The sequence below is a fragment of the Marmota marmota genome, unplaced genomic scaffold (assembly GCF_001458135.2).
Source record: "Marmota marmota marmota unplaced genomic scaffold, marMar, whole genome shotgun sequence".
NCBI lineage: Eukaryota > Metazoa > Chordata > Mammalia > Rodentia > Sciuridae > Marmota > Marmota marmota.
In genome coordinates, this window is record NW_025999977.1 from 16001942 (window position 1) to 16026660 (window position 24719).

Genomic DNA, 24719 nt, shown 5'->3' on the forward strand with positions numbered 1-24719 from the left:
CCCCGTCTGGAACCCAGAATTCAGCCCTGAGTACGGTGCTTGCGCGGCTGGCAGAAACTGCAGCGCTGTAACCCTGCGTCTCTATCCCAGCGCACACTGCAGACTTTCGCCGCGGGGCGATTTGCTGAATAAGCAGTTACCCTCCGTGCGACAAACCTCTCGCGTTTGAGTCCCCGTAGCCGATCCTCGTGCGATGGAAATCCTTCCTCCAGGTTCCGGAGCACCCCACTATTGCTGGAAATTCCTAACAAGATATCCTTTAGCCGTCCTGACTTGTCTTACTCCCACACAGTGAAGCAGCACACGGGGGTAATGCACTCCCCTCGCCGCCATCTTCCTTGGGTCCCTCTTTATTTTATTTTTATGTGGTGCTGAGGATCAAACCCAGTGCCTCATACATGCTAGGCGAGTGCTCTACCACTGAGCCACAACCCTAGCCCTAATTTTTTTTTAATTGTAGATGGGCACAATACCTTTATTTATTTATTTATTTTATGTGGTGCTGAGGGTCAAACCCGGTTCTTCATATGTACTAGGCAAGAGCTCTACCACTGAGCCACACCCCAGCCCCTAGAGTTCATTATTGAAATAAGAATTTAACATTTAAACCTGAAGTGGAATATTTCATAAAGTCTTCTATGTCAGTCAGCTTTCTGTTGCTATGACAAAATGCCTGAGGTAAACAGTTTATAAGGAAGAAAAGTTTATTTGGGTTCATGGTTTTGGAGGTTTCACTTCCTGGCAGGCTGGCTCTATTGCTTTTAGGTCTGTGACAAGACAGAACATCATGGTGGGGACCACATTGTGGAGCGAAGCTGCTCACCTTGTAGCAACTAGGAAGCAAAACAATAAGAAGGGACTCAAGTGCCAATTACCCTTTCAAGGGTACATCTCAAATGACCCAACTTCTTTCTAATTAGGCCTACCTCCTAAAGGTTCCACCACCTTCTAGTTGCTCTACAGGCTGTCAGCCAGGCTGTTAACACATGAGACTTTGGAGAACTGTGTAGATATAGACTGCTGTACATTTTCATTTAAAAAAATGCCTGGTTTGAATATGTTATATAAATAATAAGATTATCAATAGTTTGGAATATTTTAGCTTGAAATTGCTATCCCATACTTATTAACCAACAATATTATTTTATCTTTAAAATGTTATCAATCAGAATAAATTTCTGTCAGCTGGGCATGGTGGCACACCTGTAATCCCAGCCATTCAGGAGGCTGAGGCAGAAGAAATTCAAAGCCAGGCTCAAAACTTAGTGAGACTTTGTCTCAAAATAAAAATATAAAAAAGGCTGGGGATGTATTCAGGGGTAGAATGGCCCTGGGTTCAATCCCAGTACCAAAAGTAAATAAATTTAAACCTAAAATAAAAGTCTTTGCTATAGTTTTGTTCAACCCTATTTCTCTTTTTTCTCTTTTTTTATTTTAAAGCAGTTCCTTCTTGCTTTATTAAAATTATACCATTTTTTATCTCTTACTTCATACTTTTTATTTTTTTTAATTTATTTTATTTTCTCAGTTCTGGGGGTTGAAGCTGGGGCACTTTATCACTCAGCTAGATTCCCCCAACCCTTTTTAGTTTTTATTTTGAGAAAGGGTCTTGTTCAACTTCTGAGGCTAGTCTCAAACTTGCAGTCTGTCTGCTTCAGCCTTTTTTTTGGGGGGGGGGGCAGTACTGGGGGAGTGCCTTGCCCAATCCTCCTGTCTTAGCCTCCAGAGCTGCTGGGATTACAGGCGTGTGCCACTGCACCCAGCTCCGTTATGCTTTTTATATTCTTCTCCTCCTTCTTTTTTTCTTTTTTTGGTGCTGAGTATTGTACCCAGGGTCTTGTGCATGCAAGGTAAGCACTCTACCAACAGAGCCATATCCCCAGCCCTCTCTTCCTCCTTGCTCACTGAAATTCCATGACTATAATTAAAATTTTATATTACTAATCAACTTAAACTAAGAGAATATTTCAGTAAGATTTGTATAATCCTTATGTAGTGTGTCATTATCATTTATTCAGTTGGGTTTGTCTTTGTGTTTAGAAATAGAAATATGCCCTAAAACATGCAGAGGATAAGGAAGATAATCATGTCTGCATATTTTATACATCTATTAAAATTAGTTTACTTTCTATTCTAAATTCTTAAATTTCACCCTTTAGGTATTAAAACTATATGCTTAAATCAATCATTATATTTTGTTTTGACATGTTTCCTCTTTTGGAAAATAGTTAATGTTGTTTTTGTGATTTAATTTTCTCTAGGTTGAAATTCTTGAAAGTGAGATTATTCAAGAAAAGCAAAGTCTTCAGAATTGTCAGAATTTAAGCAAGGATCTAATGAAGGAGAAAGCTCAGCTTGAAAAAACGATTGAAACACTTAGAGAAAATTCAGAGAGACAGGTTCATAAATTTCTTACTTAAGCAAACAATGTATTTTAAAATTTATTAACAAGTGGCTTTAAAGTATATGCAAACAGAATGTTTATATGTTAAAGAGAAATATTTTAGATTTTTTTTTAGATTTTCAAATTAACTGTAGTATTATCCCCTTATCCACAGTTTTATTTCAGCAGTTTTAGTTACCCATAATCTGCAACCATCCATAAATTTTAAATTGCATGCCATCCCAAGTAGCAAGATAAAACCTTATGCCATTCCCTTTGTCCATCATATTCACCCTGTGTACATACTATTTGTCTGTTAGTTATTTAGTAGTCACTTCCATTATCAGATCAACTTTCTAGTTGTAGTATCATAGTGGTTAATAAATTCAGGTAATCCTTATTTTACTTAGTAGTGATTCCAGATTGCAAGAGTAGTGATGCTACAAATTCAGATATGTCAAAGAGGTTGTTAAATGCTTCCTTTAAATGTAAAGGTGAAAGTTTTTGAATTAATAAGGAAAGAAAAAAATACACCAAGATTGGTAAGATCTACAGGAAGTTATTGTTAATTTCTTACTATGCCTAGTTTTTAAATGAAACTTTATCATAGGTGTGTGGATATAGGGAAGATGAGTACACACAGGGTTCAGTACTATGGGTATTGGGAGTCTTATAATGTATTCCCCATGGATAAGGAAGGACTACTGTGTAATTCTACATCATTTTCTATCCCTTCTGTTTCAGGAAAGGTGAAAAGAAAACCTAAAATTTTTTTAATTGCCTGTGTGCTTAGTAGTAATCTAGCATAAAATTTTGCAGCACCTATTCCTTCAAATGTCTGTGGAGTAGAAATGCAGATTTTGAAATCTGAGTGGAATTAGAGAAATGCATGTGTATTGTGACCCTATTTAAAGAGGAAGAAGGATGGTGGCAGCAGACATCTTAACTACTGTCAAGTTTGCTAGTCATTCTTATTTTATATCTGAGAAAAGTGAATAGATTATCTTGGCTTTTGAAATGTTTGTTTATTTTTTACTTGCTTCTTTTATATCATCCAGGCAGTAGTTAGTCCTAAGACCACCAGTAAAAATTCACATTTCTTTAGGGCACAGAAATTCCTGCAGGTACTTTTACAAACTTCGAAGGATTATTTAACACACTAAGTTTTGAGACCAATTGTTTTGGGCTATACTACAAATTGGATTAATTGGTTATCAAATGTACTAGGTAATTTTGTTATTAGGTGTTTCCTAACTAGAATTTTTTATTATTTTAGGAATGAACATACACATACATGTACTCATATATATAAACAAATATAATGTGTACATATTTATTGAGGACCCAGTATGCACAGGCATTGCAAAAATGGTTACCTGAAAATAAAACTTCCTGTCTGTAAGGAGGCATGCGCACATTATTTCACCTACATTTATATCTGAATTTGAAGCATAAATAATCTGAAACAATCTGAAGATAATTTTTATTAATTCATATTTTACTGCATAATTATGAATGTCTATCTCAACCACTCATTTAGATTGTCTCATTTATATTGTCTCTAAAGACATGAACTTTAATAAACCTGACAGTATATATATATATACAACAGTCTTTAGTAAATAAATATTTGTCAGAATTTAAAATAAGACATACATACATTCTATACTCCTTTGTCTTTTCCCTGTTCATTTTTAGAAAGTAAAAATTATGTAATTCAGAATATTTGAGTTTTGCTCACTATAGTTTAAATTTTTCTTTTTGTATTTTTAAAAATTAGGTTAAAATATTGGAACAGGAAAATGAACATCTGAATCAAACAGTGTCTTCCTTAAGGCAGCGCTCCCAGATAAGTGCTGAAGCAAGGGTGAAAGACATAGAAAAAGAAAATAAGATTCTCCATGAATCTATCAAAGAAACAAGTAGCAAGCTAAGCAAGATTGAATTTGAAAAAAGGCAAATTAGAAAAGAATTGGAGCATTATAAAGAAAAGGGAGAACGAGCTGAAGAACTTGAAAATGAGTTGCATCATCTTGAAAAAGAAAATGAGTTGTTACAGAAAAAGATAACTAATTTAAAAATTACTTGTGAAAAAATTGAGGCCTTAGAACATGAAAATTCAGAGCTAGAAAGAGAAAATAGAAAATTAAAAAAAACATTGGATAGCTTTAAAAATCTTACTTTTCAGTTAGAATCCCTAGAAAAAGAGAATTCCCAACTTGATGAGGAAAACTTAGAACTGCGAAGGAATGTGGAATCTTTGAAGTGTGCCAGCATGAAAATGGCTCAGCTACAATTAGAAAACAAAGAACTGGAAAGTGAAAAAGAGCAACTTAAGAAGAGTTTGGAGCTTATGAAAGCATCCTTCAAGAAAACAGAACGTTTGGAAGTTAGTTACCAGGGATTAGATACAGAAAATCAGCGGCTACAGAAAGCTCTAGAAAATAGCAATAAAAAAATTCAACAATTAGAAAGTGAACTACAAGACTTAGAGATGGAAAATCAAACATTGCAAAAAAACCTAGAGGAATTGAAAATATCTAGCAAAAGACTAGAACAACTGGAAAAAGAAAATAAATCATTAGAGCAAGAGACATCTCAACTGGAAAAAGATAAAAAACAATTGGAGAAGGAAAATAAGAGACTCCGACAACAAGCAGAAATAAAAGATACCACTTTAGAAGAAAACAATGTGAAGATTGGAAATTTGGAAAAAGAAAATAAAACTTTATTTAAAGAAATCGGTGTATATAAAGAATCTTGTGTTCGTCTAAAAGAATTAGAGAAAGAAAACAAAGAACTTGTGAAAAGAGCAACTATTGATATAAAAACTTTGGTTACATTACGTGAGGTAAATATACACTTACTTAAATTTAAAGCTTATATTTTTTATATTTTTAACTCAAGATTTAAATTTTATTGGATACCATCAGTAATTTGTATCATCTTTTTTATGGTTTAGTAGAATTTTGGAATTAGAACTAGAAACAGCTTTCAGGTTTCCTACTTTTATTAAAAAGTACATATTAATTGTATTTTTAAAGATTTGTAGTAATTCCTAACCAAATCTCTATGCTGCTTAATATTTTAAGTCTTGAGATTTATAGTTTCTAATAAAACTTTATCAAATGGGTAGGGAAAAAATGATTTGCAGTAATAAATTTTCTTTGAGGTATCTGATTCATTATATTATAATATATTATAACTTTTTTTAAACTAATATTAAAATATTTGATCAGGACTCTCACTAAATGCTAAGTATAATAGGAAGCATACTAGCTTCTGTTTATTGAATACCTTGTGCCAAGTATTGACTGGCCTAATGACTTGGATTTAAGTTGTACTTAACATGTGTTTATATAGCTTTTATAACCAAACCTTGTAGGTATTACCTGCACTTTCCATATTAAAAAACAAGTTAAAAACCATTCGGTAACTTACTCAAGATCACACAGCTAATAAATGGCAGAGTTGAATTTCTGGATTCAAACCCAGATCTTTCAGGCTCCAAAGCCCCGTGAGCCACATGAATTTTGAAGAGCAAGAGATTACAAGTTAGGTTCATGTTAAAGGTCAGCACTAAATAACTGGTTGTTTCCTGGATCTGTGTATTAAAAATTCTTAAATTCATAAGTATGTGGTAATGTTTCCTGTGAAACATGGTGCATATCAGAGGATAACATGTTTGGCTCTTTTTTCCCATCCCTGTGCAATATGGTATGTTATAACCCTTTTAATGTAGTTAAAATGTCTTAGCATTCTGGCAAAAAGTCACATTGTGCTCTCTCTGTTTCTCTAAAGAGACTTTGAGAAGGACCTTTACAATTTTCCCCCCCTGTTGTTCTGTAGTCTTATAGACATGAACAGCAGTTTTCTTGTGCCTGAACTTCATTACCTAGTTCTTCAGGTCAATATCCTGGGCCTCTTCTACAAGGAGAAGAGGTTTTGTTGTGGAGGAGGAATGTCATACCCAATATATATTCATAGGAAGAAGTAGGCACTAAAGTTTTGTCATTAAAGACTGAATGGGATGTGTGATTTGTTTTCCCTCATAATTTTCAGACTGAGGTGTATATTCACACAAAAAAGTTGCTCCTTTTTAGTTTTAACATTAGGGTTTAAGAAGCATTAGCACAAGAAAAGAAGGAAAAAATGTTTCAACTGAGTTATAATTTTGCCATTTGACTTTTTTAATGATAAAAGATTTAATGACAATATTTCTGTCTTTCCTGGTCAAATTATGTGTATTTCTGGATGATAGTAATTAGAATCTTGGCTGACTTTCTAGATATTAATGTTCTTACACTTAAGTGAGTTGTGCATTCCTTTTGAAATAAGGATTTGGTGAGTGAAAAATTGAAGACTCAACAAATGAATAATGATCTTGAAAAATTAACTCATGAACTTGAGAAGATAGGGTTAAATAAAGAAAGACTGTTGCATGATGAACAAAGTACTGATGACAGGTGAGTGAGTGAGTACAAAGTCTGTTTTGCAAAAAGTTGGAATTATTGTTATTATTTTGGCCCAACATGAATTCCTTCCTGTACTAGATACAGAAAATATTTATGTATTTCACCATTTCTGAGCCCTTTGTTCCCTTACAGAAAGTTCTGTAAGAAAAAAACTATCAAAGACACCTAATATCAATATAAGAAAAAAAGTTACAATGTTATTATGTAAATGCAATGAAAAAATAGAAAAAACAGGAGGCCACCCAGGTAGAAGATGATCAGGAGCTGTAATCACCTGTGAAGCACAACAAAACAACAGATAGATAAGCAAGTTATTTTTCATCTGAATCATGTGCTTAAGTACCTCAGTTTTGTTTTGTTTTTTAACCCCATCTTCCCTATTTCAGTTCTTTCATTTATTTTGTTTGCCAAAATGTGGACTATAAAAGAAATGGAGGGCTGGGGAGATAGATAGCTCAGTTGGTAGAGTGCTTGCCTTGCATGCACAAGGCTCTGGGTTCAATCCCTAGCACCACAAAAAAAAAAAGGAAATTCAGGAAAAGTATGAAACAAAGGAAAATATACTGAGAAGTGATTAAAGTATAAAAATGATGTGGAAAAATGAAAGTTTTACAAACAAGATAGGAAATTACTTCATATCCCTTTAATTGTAAAAAATGATCAATGTATATTTAAAGAAAATTTCTGTTTTTCCCTGGTAATTACAGTCTATCAACTAGGGTTAATTTCATTTTCAAGTAGTCTAATATCCAGCATCCTGGGCTGTGTGATTCCAGATAGGACAGAAGTTTATATTGTTAAAAATACTATTTCCTTTTTTTTTTTTTCCTTTATTGAAATGCTGGGGATACAACTCAGGGCCTCAAAGGCTTGGCAAGCTATCTAACACTGAGCTACAGCCACAGCCCCAAGAATATTGTTCTATATAGATTAGATTTTAATTTATTGGAACTTTTATAATAATGTAATTTATATTTTTTGATCTACCTATTATTACTGTTCAAGTATTAATATTCTATATTAACATAAATACAATTATGAAAAAGTAATGCTTATTATATAGTATTTACTAATGTAATTTTGAGAATATTTAAAAGAAAATAGACACTTAAAAAGGTTAGCTCCAGGGGCTGAGGTTGTGGCTCAGTGGTAGAGCACTTGCCTCATACATGTGAGGCACTAGGTTTGATTCTCAGCACTGCATATAAATAAATTAGAATAAAATAAAAGTCCATCAACAACTAAAAATATATTTTTTAAAAAAAGGTTAGCTCTATAATAAAAAAGAGAAATAGTTTCAGATATTTATTCTGTCAGTTTAAGTCAGACAACCATATTGTAATACCATATGGCGATACTATAGAAATTTATCATGTTGAATAAATATTACAGGTATTTTATGAGAAAATGTTTTTTTATTTGATCAGAAAGTCATGTAAATTTAGATGGATAAGAGTATATGTTGAACTAAAACTTTCAAGAAATGAGATTGAAAGCAATTGATAGCTATGATTAGGTTAAGGAAACTGGGAAAGAAGTGTCTTAAGTCCCTAAGTTTTCTTTCTCAGTAAGTAAGCTTTTATTTCACAAAGAAAAGAAAAGCTTATACACAAATTTCTTTAACCTTTCATCTCCTCCAACTTGGAATTTATATGTATCAGTCTCAGATGATATCTCTAATTCCTTTATTAGTCTAGTCTTCCTAATGTCTTTTCTTCTGACCTTCTTTGAAGATACAGGTATTATTAAAGACACTTATTTGTCCTATCAAGGAATATATAGGCTAGTTGTGAATTGAATGTATAAATAGATGAAATGTAGCAAAGTTAGAGTTGTAAACAGATGTGATTATTCTTGACTTTATCTTTCAACAGCTCTTCATCCTGTCTTCTCTTTCAATATAGTTGTTTCTTAGAGTTATGTTTTCAGGCCTCTTACCATTCATTGTGTGTACTTACATTCCAATCCATCATCTCACTTGAGATCTTTTTCTCTACTTTCTGTACATCATTATCAAGATCACCCAGAAGCAACTCAAATATTACAAATTCAGCATATCCAAAATCAGTAAATTTCATTAAGAATTTTTGTTGACTCAAGCCAATGCCAAAATGAGTGAGATTTATTCTGTATATTAAATGAACTTTAGATCTGAACAGAAACTATATATATATATATATATATATATATACACACACACACACACACACACACACATACAAACTAATTATAGTAAAAGAATGTGATAAAATTTCATATATATTCAGCTTTTTATTTGGTTTTATCTTTGACTTCAGCATCCTTAAATAAAAGAAATACATTAATCATAATCCTTGGCTTATGATACATTCTCAAATTGTGTTCGTGTACCATCCTTTTTGTTAAAAAATTTATTTAGCCAGGCGTGGTGGCACATGCCTGTAATCCCAGTGGCTCGGGAGGCTGAGACAGGAGGATCACAAGTTCAAAGCCAGCCTCAGCAAAAGTGAGGTGCTAAGCAACTCAGTGAGACCCTATCTCTAAATAAAATACAAAATAGGGCTGGGGATGAGGGGCTTAGTGGTTGAGTGCCCCTGAGTTCAATCCCCAATACCAAAAAAATTATTTAATAATAATTTAATTATTGATACATCATTCAGAAAGGCAAATAGAATATTTGACAGTCACTTATATCTGCCTGTTGGCATCTTGTATCACAAGTATGTCATTACATTTTTCGAGTTTTATGTCTTAATTTTTCATGAGTCCTTGTATGACTATTTTACATAATAATATCATAGGCAAATGTTTAATGATATAATGAATCCATTTACTTCCTTTCTCTATCAATTTTAGTCTTATAAAAGCAAAAGAAATATTTTGGGAACTAAGTTTTCCAGATTCCTTTTTTCAACATGAATTATTGCTTCTGACAATCCAAGTTGTAATCTGGAACAATGTTCACGCACTGATATTTGTTGGTTTATGACCAGGGAAAGTTTTAAAGAGGGAGTGGGACAAGATAATTGAATTTGCCTCTTAACACTGAAAGAATTTGATAAGACTCATTTATGGCAGCAATATTTATGGTCATAAGTTATCTTTAAAAATAATTTTCTCCAATGATGGACCTTGTTACTTTTTTACTTGAATAGTAGGTACAAACTTTTGGAATCAAAATTAGAATCTACTCTTAAGAAGTCACTTGAAATAAAAGAAGAAAAGATTGCTGCTTTAGAAGCTCGATTAGAAGAATCCACAAATTATAATCAGCAATTGCGCCAAGAACTTAAAACAGTAAGTGATTTTCTTGGAAGGAATTTTAATTATCATTTATCTTATAAACATTTGGATGGAAAAGTATAAAATAAAAATGCAGATGTCATTTTATTAATATTTAGTCTGTTCTTCTTTCATGCTAACTTTACCAAGTAAAATTATACAATTTTAGCAGGTTTCTAGAAAAACAGTTAACCAAATTTAAATTTCATCCAGAAAAGGAAATGGTTTTTGTTCACCATTTGCTACACCATCATGATATTTGTCACAGATTTTGCAATGGAACATGAATTGTTGGCAGAAGTTTAGCAACTTTGCTTAGTTAATGTGAATGATTATCCAAAATATAAAGTGAAATTTGGTGCCAGATTTTTTTTAATCTAATTCACATCCTAAGTTTTTTTTATCCTATTAAATAGTATCAGTTTGTTACGAATAAAATTTACTTTCATGAAGCTACTCAGCTTGAAAATAAGTGGCTTTGGCTATGGGTTGGTGTATGTGTGTTTCAGGTCTAGAAGATAGAACTTATTCTTTCATTGTCTTCCACTTTTCAGCCATTTTGACATAACTGCTATGGATTAGCTTCCTGTCACACACATCAGTTGAACTGAAAGTCTATTGTTCTAAGCTTCTAATATTATGCATGAAAAGGCATATCACTTGAAAGCAGATTGTAAAAGTTAAAGACGAATAGCATAAGGTCTAAAATAACCACTGAAGTAATTTGGCAAAGATGTATAGCTAATATGACCCCCCAAAAGATAAACTGGAAGTCAAAAATAAATAAAAAGAAACAGGACAAAGTATAGTTTATACAAACATAAAAACAATAAAAGGATAGTTTTAAACCAGCTATATTAATAATGTACCCCAGTTTAAAAACAGTGATTATTAAATTAGACAAAAAAGCAAGACTCAATTATTTGCCACCTGAAGAACTTTGGGGAAAAATGATATAGCATTCTAATACTAATGAAAGAATGTTATTATGGTTATATTAATATTAGACTAAGTTGATTTTAGGGCAGTGAATAGTAACTGGGCTGAAGACATTCATTTTCCAATAATAAAGGGGAAATTTTAGCTGAAAATAATAAGATACATGTTTTCATACCTAATAAAAACTTTAAAATACATGAGACAAGTACTGATAAAACTACATAGAGAAAGACAAATCCACAATTGTCATTAGAGGACCTAATACCAATCTCAACAAGTAAAAATGACTTCATCAATCAGATAAAAGGCTTTTATGAATAACTTACAGCAAATATCATCCTTAATGGTGAGAGACTAATTACTCTTCCCCTTCAATCAGAAACAAAGCAAAAATAATTGCTCCCACTGTTTCTATTAAATGTACTCTTTATCCTAATCAGTGTATAAGATAAGACAAGGCAAAAATAAACAGATTTGAAAAGAAGAAATAAAAATGTTTATTTGGGAATGGGATTGTAACTCAGTGGTAGAGTACTTGCCTAGCATGTGTGAGGCACTGGGTTTGATTCTCAGCATAAGGTCCATCGGTGGGCTGGAGTGGGGGCTCAGCAGTAGAGCGCTTGCCTAGCAAGTGCGAGGCCCTGGGTTCGATCCTCTGCACCACATAAAGATGAATGAAGTGGGGGTATTGTGTCCACCTACAACTAAAAAAGTATTTTTTTTAAAAAAAGGTTCATCAACAACTAAAATATTTTTTAGAAGTTTTTACTTCGGGGTGGGGGGTGCTAGGGTTGTGGCTCAGTGGTAGAGTACTTGCCTAGCATGCACAAGGCGCTGGGTTTGATCCTCAGTACCACATCAATATAAAATAAAGATATTGTGTCCACCTAAAACTTAAGAATAAATATTTAAAAAAAAGTTTTTACTTGCCTCTGACATGATTCTATTCACAGAAATCCTGAAAAATTTACAGAAAAATCTCTGTAGCTAAAGTGAACTTCTCAATGTTACCAAATAAAAGTTAATATGTAATAGTCTATTGTATTTCTATATATTAGCAATGAAAAGTTAGAAAATAATTTTTTTAAAACACCATTAAGCAACCCAGCTTCTTAGAGAAGACTATAAAAAATTAATGTGTAAGAATTCCGTACTATAAATTTAAATTTTAGATAATGTTAAAAGAAATTTAATAGAAGCATTCTAAAGAATATCTTAGTAAATGGAAAAGAGTACCATATTCATGAATTGGAATACTCAATATTGTTAAAATGACAGATCTCCCCAAATGAATCTCTTGATTCAGCATAATCCCAGTAAAAATCCAAATAAGATTAATATATAGATTAAGAATCAAGGGTGGGTGTTATGGCTTAGTAGTAGAGCCCTTGCCTAGCATGTGTAAGGCACCACATAAAAATTAATATAAATAAAATTTATAAAAAGGTATTGTGTCCATCTACAACTAAAAAATATTTTAAAAAATAATCTGATTCCAAAATTTATCTGGAAGTATTGACAACATGTTTTTTAAGCAGCTGGAACTATCACATATACTGTTGGGAATTTAAGATGGTATAACTAATTTAGAAGTTTTATAGCACTTTCTCATACAGTCAGGCGTATACTTAATCTTTGAAATGGCAGTTCTACTTCTGTTTATTCAAAGAGAATAAAAACAACTGAATTTTCATAATACCTTGATTTGTCATATTTTATTTTAAAAACTGGAAGTAACTCAATGACCATTAATTGGTAATTGAATAAGCAATTTTGATATATTCATATAATGGAAGACAACACAGCAGTAGAAAAGAAACTACTTATGCATTCAACACATGGATAAAGCTTAGAAATAGCTGGGGAAAACACAAAAGATTACATAGTGTGTGATTTCATTTATATGGCTTTTTAGAATAGGCAATGCTAAATTTTAGTGAAAGAAATCAAAACAGTGGTTGCCTAGTTAGCAGTGATCTTTCTAGAGTGATTGAAATGTTCTGTCATGGGTATGTGCTGTTCTCAAAAATCACCAAATTTCACTTAAAAATCTGTGTATTAGTAACTGTATAGAAATCATACTTTTTTCTTAAAGATTACATTATCTTTGGGAACCATTAAACTTGAATTCATAATAACCTAATTTGCAACACTGTATTTTAATTAAACTTTGATAGATGAATTTAATAAAAATTAATTTGATTTAAATTAACCATTTTTTGTTACAAAGTTTATCTTGATTCAGTTTATTAATTTTTTGTTTGAACATAAGTTAAACATTTTGGTTTAATTGTATGTAAGGTAAAGAAAACATTTTATTTTTTAAAATATTTTTTAGTTGTAGATGGACAAAATACCTTTATTTTATTTATTCATTTTATTTTATTTTACTTTATATTATTTTGGTTCCAGGGATTGAACTCAGGGGCACTGAGCCACATACCCAGCCCTTCTTTGTATTTTGTTTAGAGACAGGGTCTCACCGAGTTGCTTAGCACCTTGCCATTGCTGGGGTGGTTTTGAACTGTGATCCTCCTGTCTCAGCCTCCCAAGCCACTGGGATTACAGGCTTGCGCCACCGTGCCTGTATTATTTATTTTTATGTAGTGCTAAGGATCAGACCCAGTGCCTCATACATGCTAGACAAACGCTTTACCACTGAGCCACAACCCTAGCCCTTTATTTTATTTTTGTACTAGAGATTTAAACACAGGAACACTTAACCACTAAGCCACATTCCTAGACCTTTTAAATTTTTTATGTTGAGACAGGGTCTTGCTAAGTTGCTTAGACCTTACTTAGTTGCTGAGACTGGCCTCAAATTTGTGATCCTCCTTCCTCAGCCTCCCAGTGATTAGGATTACAGCATATGCCACCATGTCCAATTAAAGGAGACATTTTAATTTTAACCATGGACTAAAAATGAAAAACCTTGAATTTTATTCTCAGCTCTCCTTAATAATGGTGTATATCTATGACCTTTCTAAACCTAGAAGAGTCCCTGTAGGAAATTAATGTATAATAGGATAATGAAAATGTTGCCCACTCATCTTTTGTTAAAAAGGTGTGAAAAGAAAAATACTTAGAAAATCAGGATACCAGAACAACTATTAGATCATTTGCAAACTTTACATTCTCTCTTGCCATCTTTTTTCTTTCATCTGTCATTATTATTTTTAATTTATTTATTTGTTCTAATAAGTTATACATTACAGCAGAATGCTCTTTGATGCATTGTACACAAATGGAGCACAATTTTTGACTTCTCTGGTTGTACCCAAAGTAGGGTCACACCATTAACTCACTGATAGCAATACTAATTTGTTGAGTTACAGGTTTCTTAGTTCTGCAATAAATATTGAGCTATTTTAACTATATTCTTGTCTTAGCACAAACTTTAGGATTAATTTTAAAGTTTATGATAAACATTTAAGATAAATTAATGAATCAGGATAAGTGTAAAAATATCTAATATCTATATCCATTCTAGGTAATATATCTTTTTATTAAAAAACAGACATTTAATAGATACTTTCTAATCTTATTAGAAATCTTTTTAAGACTAATTATTAATGTGTCAAAGTTTCATTTTTTTTTCTTTACATAGGAATCTCTGTTAAATTTCTAAACTGGTTATAATAAATATCTCTACAAAGAGTTCTTAGTATTTAGCTGCATATCTGTGTCCAGTTAATCTATTCTTTTTTTTTATGATTTTATTTTATTTTATTTTTAATTTTTTATTGTTGGATGTTCAAAACATTACATAGTTCTTGATATATCATATTTCACACTTTGATTCAAGTGGGTTATGAGCTCCCATTTTTACCCCATATACAGATTGCAGAATCACATCAGTTACACATCCATTGATTTACATATTGCCATACTCGTGTCTGTTGTGTTCTTAATCTATTCTTAAGGGCCATTTTCATCACACACTATAATCCTTGAAATTATAAAATACATTTTAGCAGCATGGTATAGAAGCAAATTTCTAATATTTCAAGGAGTGATTTTCATTTTTCAAAGCACAAGTTGTGATTATGTTAATAATGAGAATTATAACTTTGATTTTTCTACCCATAAAAATAAAATTCTAGGTAAAAAAAAATTATGAAGCTCTCAAACAGAGACAAGATGAGGAAAGGATGGTGCAGAGCTCTCCTCCAACAACTGGTGAAGATAACAAATGGGAGCGAGAAAGTCAAGAAACAACCAGAGAGCTTCTAAAAGTTAAAGACAGATTAATTGAAGTAGAAAGAAATGTAAGTAATTTTAAATTTTTAAAATATGAATGAAGTGTTTTAGAAATAAAGTGTAAAAACATCAAAGATAAATTAGTGAATCAGGATAAGTGTTATAGTAATATAGAGAGGTATATTAAATCCAATAATTTTGTCTATATAAGATGAACACATTGTTAATATTTTAATTAGCAAACAAAGAATATATCTTATCCAGTATTTTCTAGTGTTTTTGTAACCTACTATAAGAAAGCCACCTCAAAAGTAACTGGGTACGTTGGCATAAACCTATTATCCCAGCAACTCAGGAGACTAAACAGGAGGATGAAGAAGGAGGATTTAAAGCCAGTCTCTGGAAATTAGCAAGGCTCTCAGCAACTTTAAATTCACAATAAAAAATAAAAAGGGCTGGGGATGTAGCTCAGTGGTAGAATGCCCCTGGGTTTAATCCCCAGTACCAAAAGAAAGAGAGGAAGCATAATTGGCTATATTTATCTTAGATAAATTAGAAATTTAGAAACTGGGGTTTTAGTTTTGTCATTTTGTACTTTTGTCATGTACTTTTTTCACTGATTTATTGTCTAATAGGCAAAAGACTGAAGATCTAATAATTTAATAATAATCATCTCATTGTTTCAACTATTAGAATATCTCTCCTTTTTTTTTTTCAATCTCCACTTCCTTTTTTTTCTCACTCATACCCAATTCAAACTCATTCTCAGTGCAGTAGCCAGAGAGATCTTTTTTTTTTTTTAAGATGACGGTAGTGCGATCGTCTGGCATGCGCGCGGCCCGGGTTCGATCCTCAGCACCACATACCAACAAAGATGTTGTGTCTGCCGATAACTAAAAAATAAATATTAAAAAAATTCTCTCTCTCTCTCTCTCTCTCTCTTTAAAAAAAAAATCCTCCTTTGTTCCATTGTCTGTATCCATCATAAAAAAAACTAAAAATTTAAAAAAAAAAAGATGACTTATTTTCTTTCTTTTTTATTTATATATGACAGTGGAATGCATTACAATTTTTATTACACATATAGAGCACAATTTTTCATATCTCTAGTTGTATACACAGTATATTCACACCAATTCGTGTCTTCATATCTGTACTTTGCTAAATATTGATCATCACATTCCACCATCATTAATAACACCGTGCCCCCTCCCTTCCCCTCCAGCCTCTCTGCCCTATCTAGAGTTCGTCTATTCCTCCCATGCTCCCGCTCCCTATCCCACCATGAATCATCCTCCTTACATCAGAGAAAACATTTGGCATTTGTTTTTTTGGGGATTGGCTAACTTCACTTAATATTATCTTTTCTAACTCCATCCATTTACTTGCAAATGCTATCATTTTATTCTCTTTTATTGCTGAGTAATATTCCAGAGTGATCTTTTTTAATATAATCCAAACCATGTCACTTCACTATTTAAAAACCTTTATGGCTTCCAGTTTCAATTACAATCAAATTAATATTCTTTACTGTGTCTTGCCCTGCCTATACTACACTACTATTCTACCTCTTCCACCCTCTTGTACTTGGATTGAATCGGAGCTTCAATACCGCTTTACCACTGAGTTCCATATTTTTATTTTTATTTTTAGACAGGTCTCACTAAACTGATGAGTGTCTCATTAAATTCCTGAGGTTTACCTTGAGCTTGTGATCCTCCTGCCTTAGCTTCCTGAGTCACTGGGATTACAGGTGTGCACCACTGCACCCAGGTCCCTCTTTAAAATCTGAGAATAATAGTATTAAACAATGCCCGGCACATAATAAGTATATTAATTCTAATTATATTGATCTTTTCTATTTGTGTCTACCTTGAGACCTTTCTCTTTGTTTACCCTTCCCAAACACATGGCTGGCTTCCCTTAGCATTCAGATGTTATATCACATATCCTGCAAGAGGTCTTCTCTGACCCTTCTCCTAATGAAGTAGCTATCTGCAGCCTAAACAATTTACTATCATACTTCTTAATTGTTTCTTCATAGTGTTCCTCACTAGTGAAGTTATATTTTTTATTCATTAATTTGCAGTTTGTTTATTAAAAAAACTGCACCTTAGCAGATAATTGTTTCATCAATAAATATTTTACCTTCAAAGATGACTAAGCTTAAGAAACTTAACCTGCTAGCAAGTAAAATAATTGTTATTTTTAATTTAATTTTTAAATTGTTATTCTTTTAATTTAACATAAAGTAATGTACTTAATTAAAAACTTAAAGCTAAGCCAGGCACGGTGGCGCATGCCTGTAGTCCTAGCAGCTCCGGAGGCTGACGAGTTCAAAGCCAGCCTCAGCAAAATTGAGATGCTAAGCTACTCAGTGAGACCCTGTCTCTAAATAAAATACAAAACAGGGCTGGGGATATGGGGCTCAGTGGTCAAGTGTCCCTGAGTTCAATCCCCAGTAACCAAAAATCCCACCAAAACAGAACAACCAAAAAAAAAAAAAAAGAACAAAAACCACTCATTTTTATTTTGTAGCTTTAAAATAAAAAATTAGTCCTAACACCATTGATTCCTCCTTTGTCATCCAAAAGTAATCACTGTAAATGGTTTTATCTTCCCAACTGTTTGTGATTTATCTGTATATGGAAGTTTATTTCTTTTATAAATTTATGCCTCTAAGGTCATACTATATAAAATTCTTATTTGCATTTTTCAAATATTTTATCTTGGAGATTTCCCAATTTTAGCAAATATGATTTTATCTCATTTTGTTTAATGACTGTATACATTATCCCATAGTGTGGATATTACTATAGTTTATTTAAATAAATTTTACATTCACGGACATAAAGGTTATTTTTAGGTTTTGCTGCAGGGAATATCCATGTATAAATATGGGATGCTGAATTACAATATAATTATTAAACCAGTGGTAATATGTGTGTGTGTGTGTGTGTGTGTGTGTTTTCTAATTTTTTTTTTTAGTTGTAGATGGACACAATATCTTTATCTTTATCGAGCCCAGTGCCTTGTACATTTTAGGTGAGCGCTCCGCCACTGAGCCACAACCCCAGCCCTGTGTGTGTGTTTTAATTGATGTTTTTTGTATTAGTCTTTAAAACTCATGCCAATTTTCATTCCCACTGATAGAGTACCTATCTTTAAAGAACTTGGGGTATTACCAACATTTTAGGTTGTGTTAAAGTGATAAGAGGAAATATTTTAATTTACATGTTTTAAATTATGAATGAAGTATGCATCTTTTCATATATTTATTAGCCATTTATAAACATGTAATTATTCAGGGATATACATATACTTATACACATGTATACACATATACTTCTGTCACTTGGATTCATAACTAGATTTCAGAAAATTTGGCTCACATGTAAAGTTCTATAAGGTGATACATTTTTTTCTATTGACTTAATAAATTTTCATTAGAAAAAAATTACTTGGTTGTCTCATTTTTGCCATTTGACAGTTATTGATAAGGTTATAAAAATGGTTAGCCCTGTTATAAACTGGTAATTTTTCTGCATTTGTCAGTATTACATTGGCTAACTTTGTACTTTTTTATTCTAATTTTTTTTCATTTTCTGATATATCCTTTCTACTCTCAGCTATCTCTTCTTTTCATTATAGTCTAGAGGGATTTTTCTTATTTCTAGAGATACTCAGATAAATCATTAGAGCTTATACAATTTAGTTTCTAAAGTCTTTTTGTTCACCTTTTGTACCAATATAGTATGTAAATACATCAGTATTTCATATTTTTCCAATGTAAATTCATATCATCCTTTATTTGAACAAATGAACAAAAGAAGAGTACAATATCAAAAAGCATCTTGAAATATTTTTCTTCCTCAGTTTTGATTTTATGATATAATATATGAATCAAATAATGATCTGCCTTTTGTGTGTGTGTGTGTGTGTGTGTGTGTGCGTGTGTGTGTGAGAAAGAGAGAGACAGAGACACCAGATATTGAACCCAGGGGCACTTAACCACTGAGCAACATTCCCAGCCCTTTTTTAAATTTTATTAAAAACAGGGTCTCACTGAGTTGCTTAGGCCTGGCTAAGTTGCTAAGGCTGGCTTTGAACTCTCAATCCACATGCCTCAGCCTCCTGAGTTGCTGTGATTACCGGTGTGTACCACTGCACCCATCTATCATCTGCCTTTTATACATTGACATGAAGTATATATGAGATGAAAATAAGTATTATCTTTGTTTCCTAATATATGTAAGAGTGATATGTTGTGATTTGGTTGCAACTTTTTATGCATATTGTAGTGACAATAGAGCAATTATGGCCTTTTTGTGTATTAAAATTTTATTTCTAATATCTGATAGATTCTTCATTTATGGTTTTTTAATTGTTTTGGTACCAGGGATTGAACCCAGGGGTACTTTACCACTGAGCCACATCCCTAGCCCTTTTTTATATTTTATTTTGAGACAGGGTCCTACTATGTTGCTGAGACGAGCTATGACCTTGCAGTCCTTCTACCTCAGCCTCCCAAGCCACTGGGATTATAGGAATGTACTACCATACCTGGCTGTTAATACTTTTTGATGGCAATTTATTTTTTATGAAATTTGTAAATAATCTTGAACATGTATTATCCATAACAAGCATTTTAATGTTTGTCACATTAAATAAAATGATCTGTGATTTGTGTAGTAATTAACCTGTTATAAAATTAAAATGTGGCCATTTGAAATGAATATGTTCCATAATTCTATATTGAAAAAGAGTTTTACTAAGTGTTTTATACTGTGAAAAAAAAATAAAGAAAAGATGTAATATCTGTTGGGTCTGTTATGGACTAAATTTTTTAAATAGATGAATAACATTGTTTCAGTAAACCTGCTTTCTTCCATATATTTGTACTTAAAAAATACTTAGTTTTGCTGCTATCCCCAGGACCACCACTCACCTATGTATATATTTGCTTTGAGTAAATTAGAAAAGACACGCTCTCTTAGCTGGATACAGCCTTAGTACTTTTGAGCAGTATTAAAACCATTAAACTGGGCTGGGGTTGTGGCTCAGCAGTACAGCACTTGCCTAGCATGTGTGAAGCCTTGGGTTCAATGATCAGCACCACATATAAATAAATAAAATAAAGGTAGGGTGTCCATCTACAACTAAACCCCATTAAACAGAAAATCTCATTCTAGTTTCTTGGGTTAAATACATTTAGAATGGAATATTTAGGACATTATAAAGCAAATAGGACATAGGCAAAATAGTATATTAAGTTTTTACTATTATTGCCTTTTTTCTTAGATGAATGTTAATTGCATAAAATTCCAGTGTCCATTAAAGAAATACATTTGATGTTGATTTTATTTTTAATATATGTGATGGCTCTTTCTTTCTTTCTTTCTTTGTTAAGAATGCTACACTGCAAGCAGAGAAGCAAGCTTTGAAAACTCAACTGAAGCAACTTGAAACACAGAACAATAATTTGCAGGCTCAGATTCTTGCTCTTCAGCGGCAGACGGTGTCATTACAAGAACAGAATACTACTCTTCAAACACAGAATGCCAAGCTTCAGGTTGTGATGTAATGTCTTTGGAATATGTAACCAAACTCTTGAGTTATATAGTTAAAATAAGGGAAACTAGACATTGTTTCTTAGTGAGTGCATTTAATAATTGAAGATAAAATATATTTATTTAGTTCCATGCCAAACTTTCGAAAAGCATTTTTTAAAACGTGAGAGCCTCTATGTATTTATTAATTCACTCCAAAAATTTTATAAGTGGCTCTCCTTTTTTTTTTGTTGTTGTTGTTGTTTGTTTGTTTTGTTTTTTTGTTTGTTGGTTGTTGTTTGTTTTTCTTACGGTGCTGGGGATTGTACCCTGGGCTTTGGTTATGTCAGGCAAGCATTGTATCAATGAGCCACATCCCCAACTCACCAAAAATTAAATAAGTAATTTTTCTTTTATTCATTTTATTACCTTTCCATCACTTAAATAAATTGATTCTAATTAATCAGGTAAAAATCTTTGCTTTAGAGTATCCATATTTCATTTTTATTTAAAATTTTTTTAGTTGTTGATGGACCTTTATTCTATTCATTTATTTATGTACCGTGCTGACAATTGAATCCAGTGCTTCACACATGTGAAGCAAATGTTCAGCCACTGAGCCACAAGCCCAGCCCATTCCATATTTCATTTTTACAACTTTTTTATCAGTAGTTTAGTTAGTTGAAAGCACACAACATTGGAATTTTGTCATCAGACTTGTCTTTAGTTGAAAGGATCCATCTTTTACTTAACATTGCCAGTGTTATCTTTCTTTTTTGGCTGGAGTAGGGGGAAGTACTGGAGATGGAACCCCCAGCTGGTCTACCACTGAGCTACATCCCCTGTCCTTCCTATCTATCTGTCTGTTTTTATTGACAGGGTCTCGTTAAGTTGCCAGGCTGGCATCAAAATTGCTGTCCTCCTGTCTCATACTCAGTTGCTGAAATTACAGGCATCCAGCTATCACTGTCTTTATTTATTATTATTATTATTATTATTATTAGTAGTAGTAGTAGTAGTAGTTGTAGATGGACAGAATGCCTTTATTTTTAGGTGGTACTAAGGATGGAACCCAGTACCTCACACATGGCTAGGCAAGTGCTCTGCCCCTGAGTTACAGCCCCAGCCTGTCACTCACTGTTTTTTCTATTAAAACAATGTATTGGGGAAAAGCACAGTTCTTATCAAAACTTCTTAAAGAGCAAACTAGGCATAGTGGTGCACGCCTGTAATCCCAGCAACTTGGGAGGCTGAGGCAGGAGGATCACAAATTCAACTTACCTGTGTTAAAATAAAAAGGCCTGAGGATATGGTCATATGGTCCAGTTCAATCCCTGTACCAGAAACAAACTTCTTAAAGAACAGAAACAAGTTCCCTCATAATTTTTTCAGTTTTATCAACTTTTAAATTCTAGAAATGATATACTAGCATTTCAAACTATTTACTTTTTCATAAGTTCAATACAAATAGCCAAAAAATATAATGGGACAATTAATTATATTTCATTGTGTTGTTAATTTAAATCAAATTATCTTTGAGTAGTATAATAAATTTATGCATTAAAATTCAAATTCAACTCAAAATATACATATGATACACACGTTAATTTATACATATGTATATTGTGTGTGTGTACATACATGTATCATGATGACTCCAAAATAAAAATGAAATGGTAGCCTTTTTCTTTGGGACGCTAAATCCAAAGTTTTCTAGTATAATATGAATATATCTGCTATGATTTAGAGCTTCCCTAAGTTAGCATTGTAATTTTTTGTTTCTAAAAAAGAAAATATTAACTAGTTTTCTTATGTCTGTTAATAATACACATTCTTACAGGTTGAAAATTCCACCCTTAATTCCCAAAGTACCTCACTTATGAACCAGAATGCACAACTCCTAATCCAGCAGTCTTCCTTAGAAAATGAAAATGAATCCTTAATCAAAGATCGAGAAGACTTGAAATCTCTCTATGATTCTTTGGTCAAAGATCATGAAAAGCTGGAACTTCTTCATGAACGGCAGGCTTCAGAGTATGAATCTCTCATCTCTAAACATGGAACTCTTAAGTCTGCCCACAAAAATCTTGAGGTGGAACATAAAGACCTTGAAGACCGGTAATTAATTATATTTCATTGTGTTGTTAATTTAAATCAAATTATCTTTGAGAGTAGTATAATAAACTTATGCATTAAACACATCTAAGAGGTAATTTATGAAGGAAATATATTTAAATTTACGTGTGTTTTATTGATACTTATTAACATATTCACTTTTATTTCTAAAATATTTTCTTTCTTGGAAATATTATAAACCATATACCTAATTTTTTTCCAGTTACAATCAGTTACTAAAACAGAAAGGACAACTGGAAGATTTGGAAAAAATGCTCAAAGTAGAACAGGAAAAAATCCTGCTTGAAAACAAAAACCATGAGACAATAGCTGCAGAATACAAGAAACTTTGTGGTGAAAATGATAGGTAAAAAATATTTATATTTACTTAACAAATTTTAAATTTATATTTATTTAACAAATTTATATTTATTTTAATTCATATTTATTTAACAAATATTTTAATTTTGTTTTCCTCTTATCTGAAATTTATATTACCACTCTGTGATACCAACCATAATGTGGACTTAGAATTTTAAAAAACAGACTCTTTGGTACAATTCCTTTTACAGGTAAAGAAGGAGGGAGGGTAGGAAGGAAGGAATTCTTCTTTAAAAACCCATAACAAAATCATGCAGCTATGAAATCACTCAAAAACCTAATTTTCTTATTTTCATGTATTGGTCTCTCTTGTTTTATTCAACTAATTAGTTTTTAAGTTACAATATTTAACAAAATTTCTACACTTTTTTTTTTTGCTACATTGTAATTAAACCTGATCATTTATGTCTTTTTTTCACTATTCTGGTATCCCGATTCTTGTCTTTTGAAATTGCTAAAAGATGGGCCTAGTGGAGGCTGAAGAAGGAGCATGATAAATTTAAGGCCAGCCTCAGAAACTTAGCAAGACCCTGTCTTAAAATTGAAAAATGAAAAGGACTGTGCATATAGCTCAGTGGTTTATGCCCTCCCTCTTCAGTTTAATCCCCAGTCTCTCTCTCTCTCTCTCTCTCTCTCTCTCACACACACACACACACACACACACACACATTGAAATTACTACAAATGAGCAACCTCTTATTTCCTTGGCTATGTGAAAGTTTTTCTTAAAAAGCTTGAACAGCTGTGACATTTGTACTACAATTACACTGCCATAGCTGAGGGACCGAAAGATAGCATACAAAATTCAAATAGGCATTGTTCAATTATGAATTTAATACGTTTGTAAGAGCCATTTCTTTTCTTTTTTTTTTTTCTTCATGTGCTGCTGGGAATTGAACCCCGGGGCCTTGTGCACTCAAGCAAGCACTCTACCAACTGAGCTACGTCCCCAGCCCCTAATACAATCCTTTTGTAAAACTAAACTTTGTTTTCCTTTTTATAAAATCCCTAACTTTGTAGAGCCATCTTTATTTTCATAGTCAACAGGGATTTTGTTTGTTTTGTAGTATTGGGGATTAAACTCAAGGCTTACACATCAATAACAATTTTTTTGTTTGTTTGTTTGTTTTGTGGTGCTGGGGATTGAACCCAGGGCCTTGTGCATGTGTGGAAAGCACTCTACCAACTGAGCTATAGCCCCAGCCCAGTTTTTTTTTTTTAATATCTTTATTTTATTTATTTATTTTTATGTGGTGCTGACAATCAAACCCAGTGCCTCACATGTGCTAAGCAAGTGCAGCACCATTGAGCCACAATCCCAGCCCATACATCAATAGTTTTGAATTTAGTTTTCTATGGTTAAAACTAGAAATTCTCTACTGCAAATTTGAACTTCAATAAGCTCAATATCAAGCC

The 24719-nt window shown here is 32.4% G+C and overlaps 1 protein-coding gene across 7 annotated transcripts in view; it reads left to right on the forward strand.

Annotated features, from left to right (window-relative positions):
* The window catches only part of Ccdc88a (coiled-coil domain containing 88A), a 126074-nt gene that overhangs the window by 76063 nt on the left and 25292 nt on the right, over nt 1-24719 (forward strand). For all 7 annotated transcript variants that reach the window (XR_007348067.1, XM_048804316.1, XM_048804317.1 and 4 more), the window contains exons 14-21: nt 2262-2399; nt 4164-5234; nt 6722-6849; nt 9993-10134; nt 15162-15326; nt 20669-20830; nt 22648-22925; nt 23146-23289. Coding sequence is in view for 6 of the 7 variants with exons in the window: in XM_048804316.1 (XP_048660273.1) it covers nt 2262-2399; nt 4164-5234; nt 6722-6849; nt 9993-10134; nt 15162-15326; nt 20669-20830; nt 22648-22925; nt 23146-23289 (2228 nt within the window). In the remaining variant the exon portion in view is untranslated. The remainder of the gene's footprint in view (nt 1-2261; nt 2400-4163; nt 5235-6721; nt 6850-9992; nt 10135-15161; nt 15327-20668; nt 20831-22647; nt 22926-23145; nt 23290-24719) is intronic.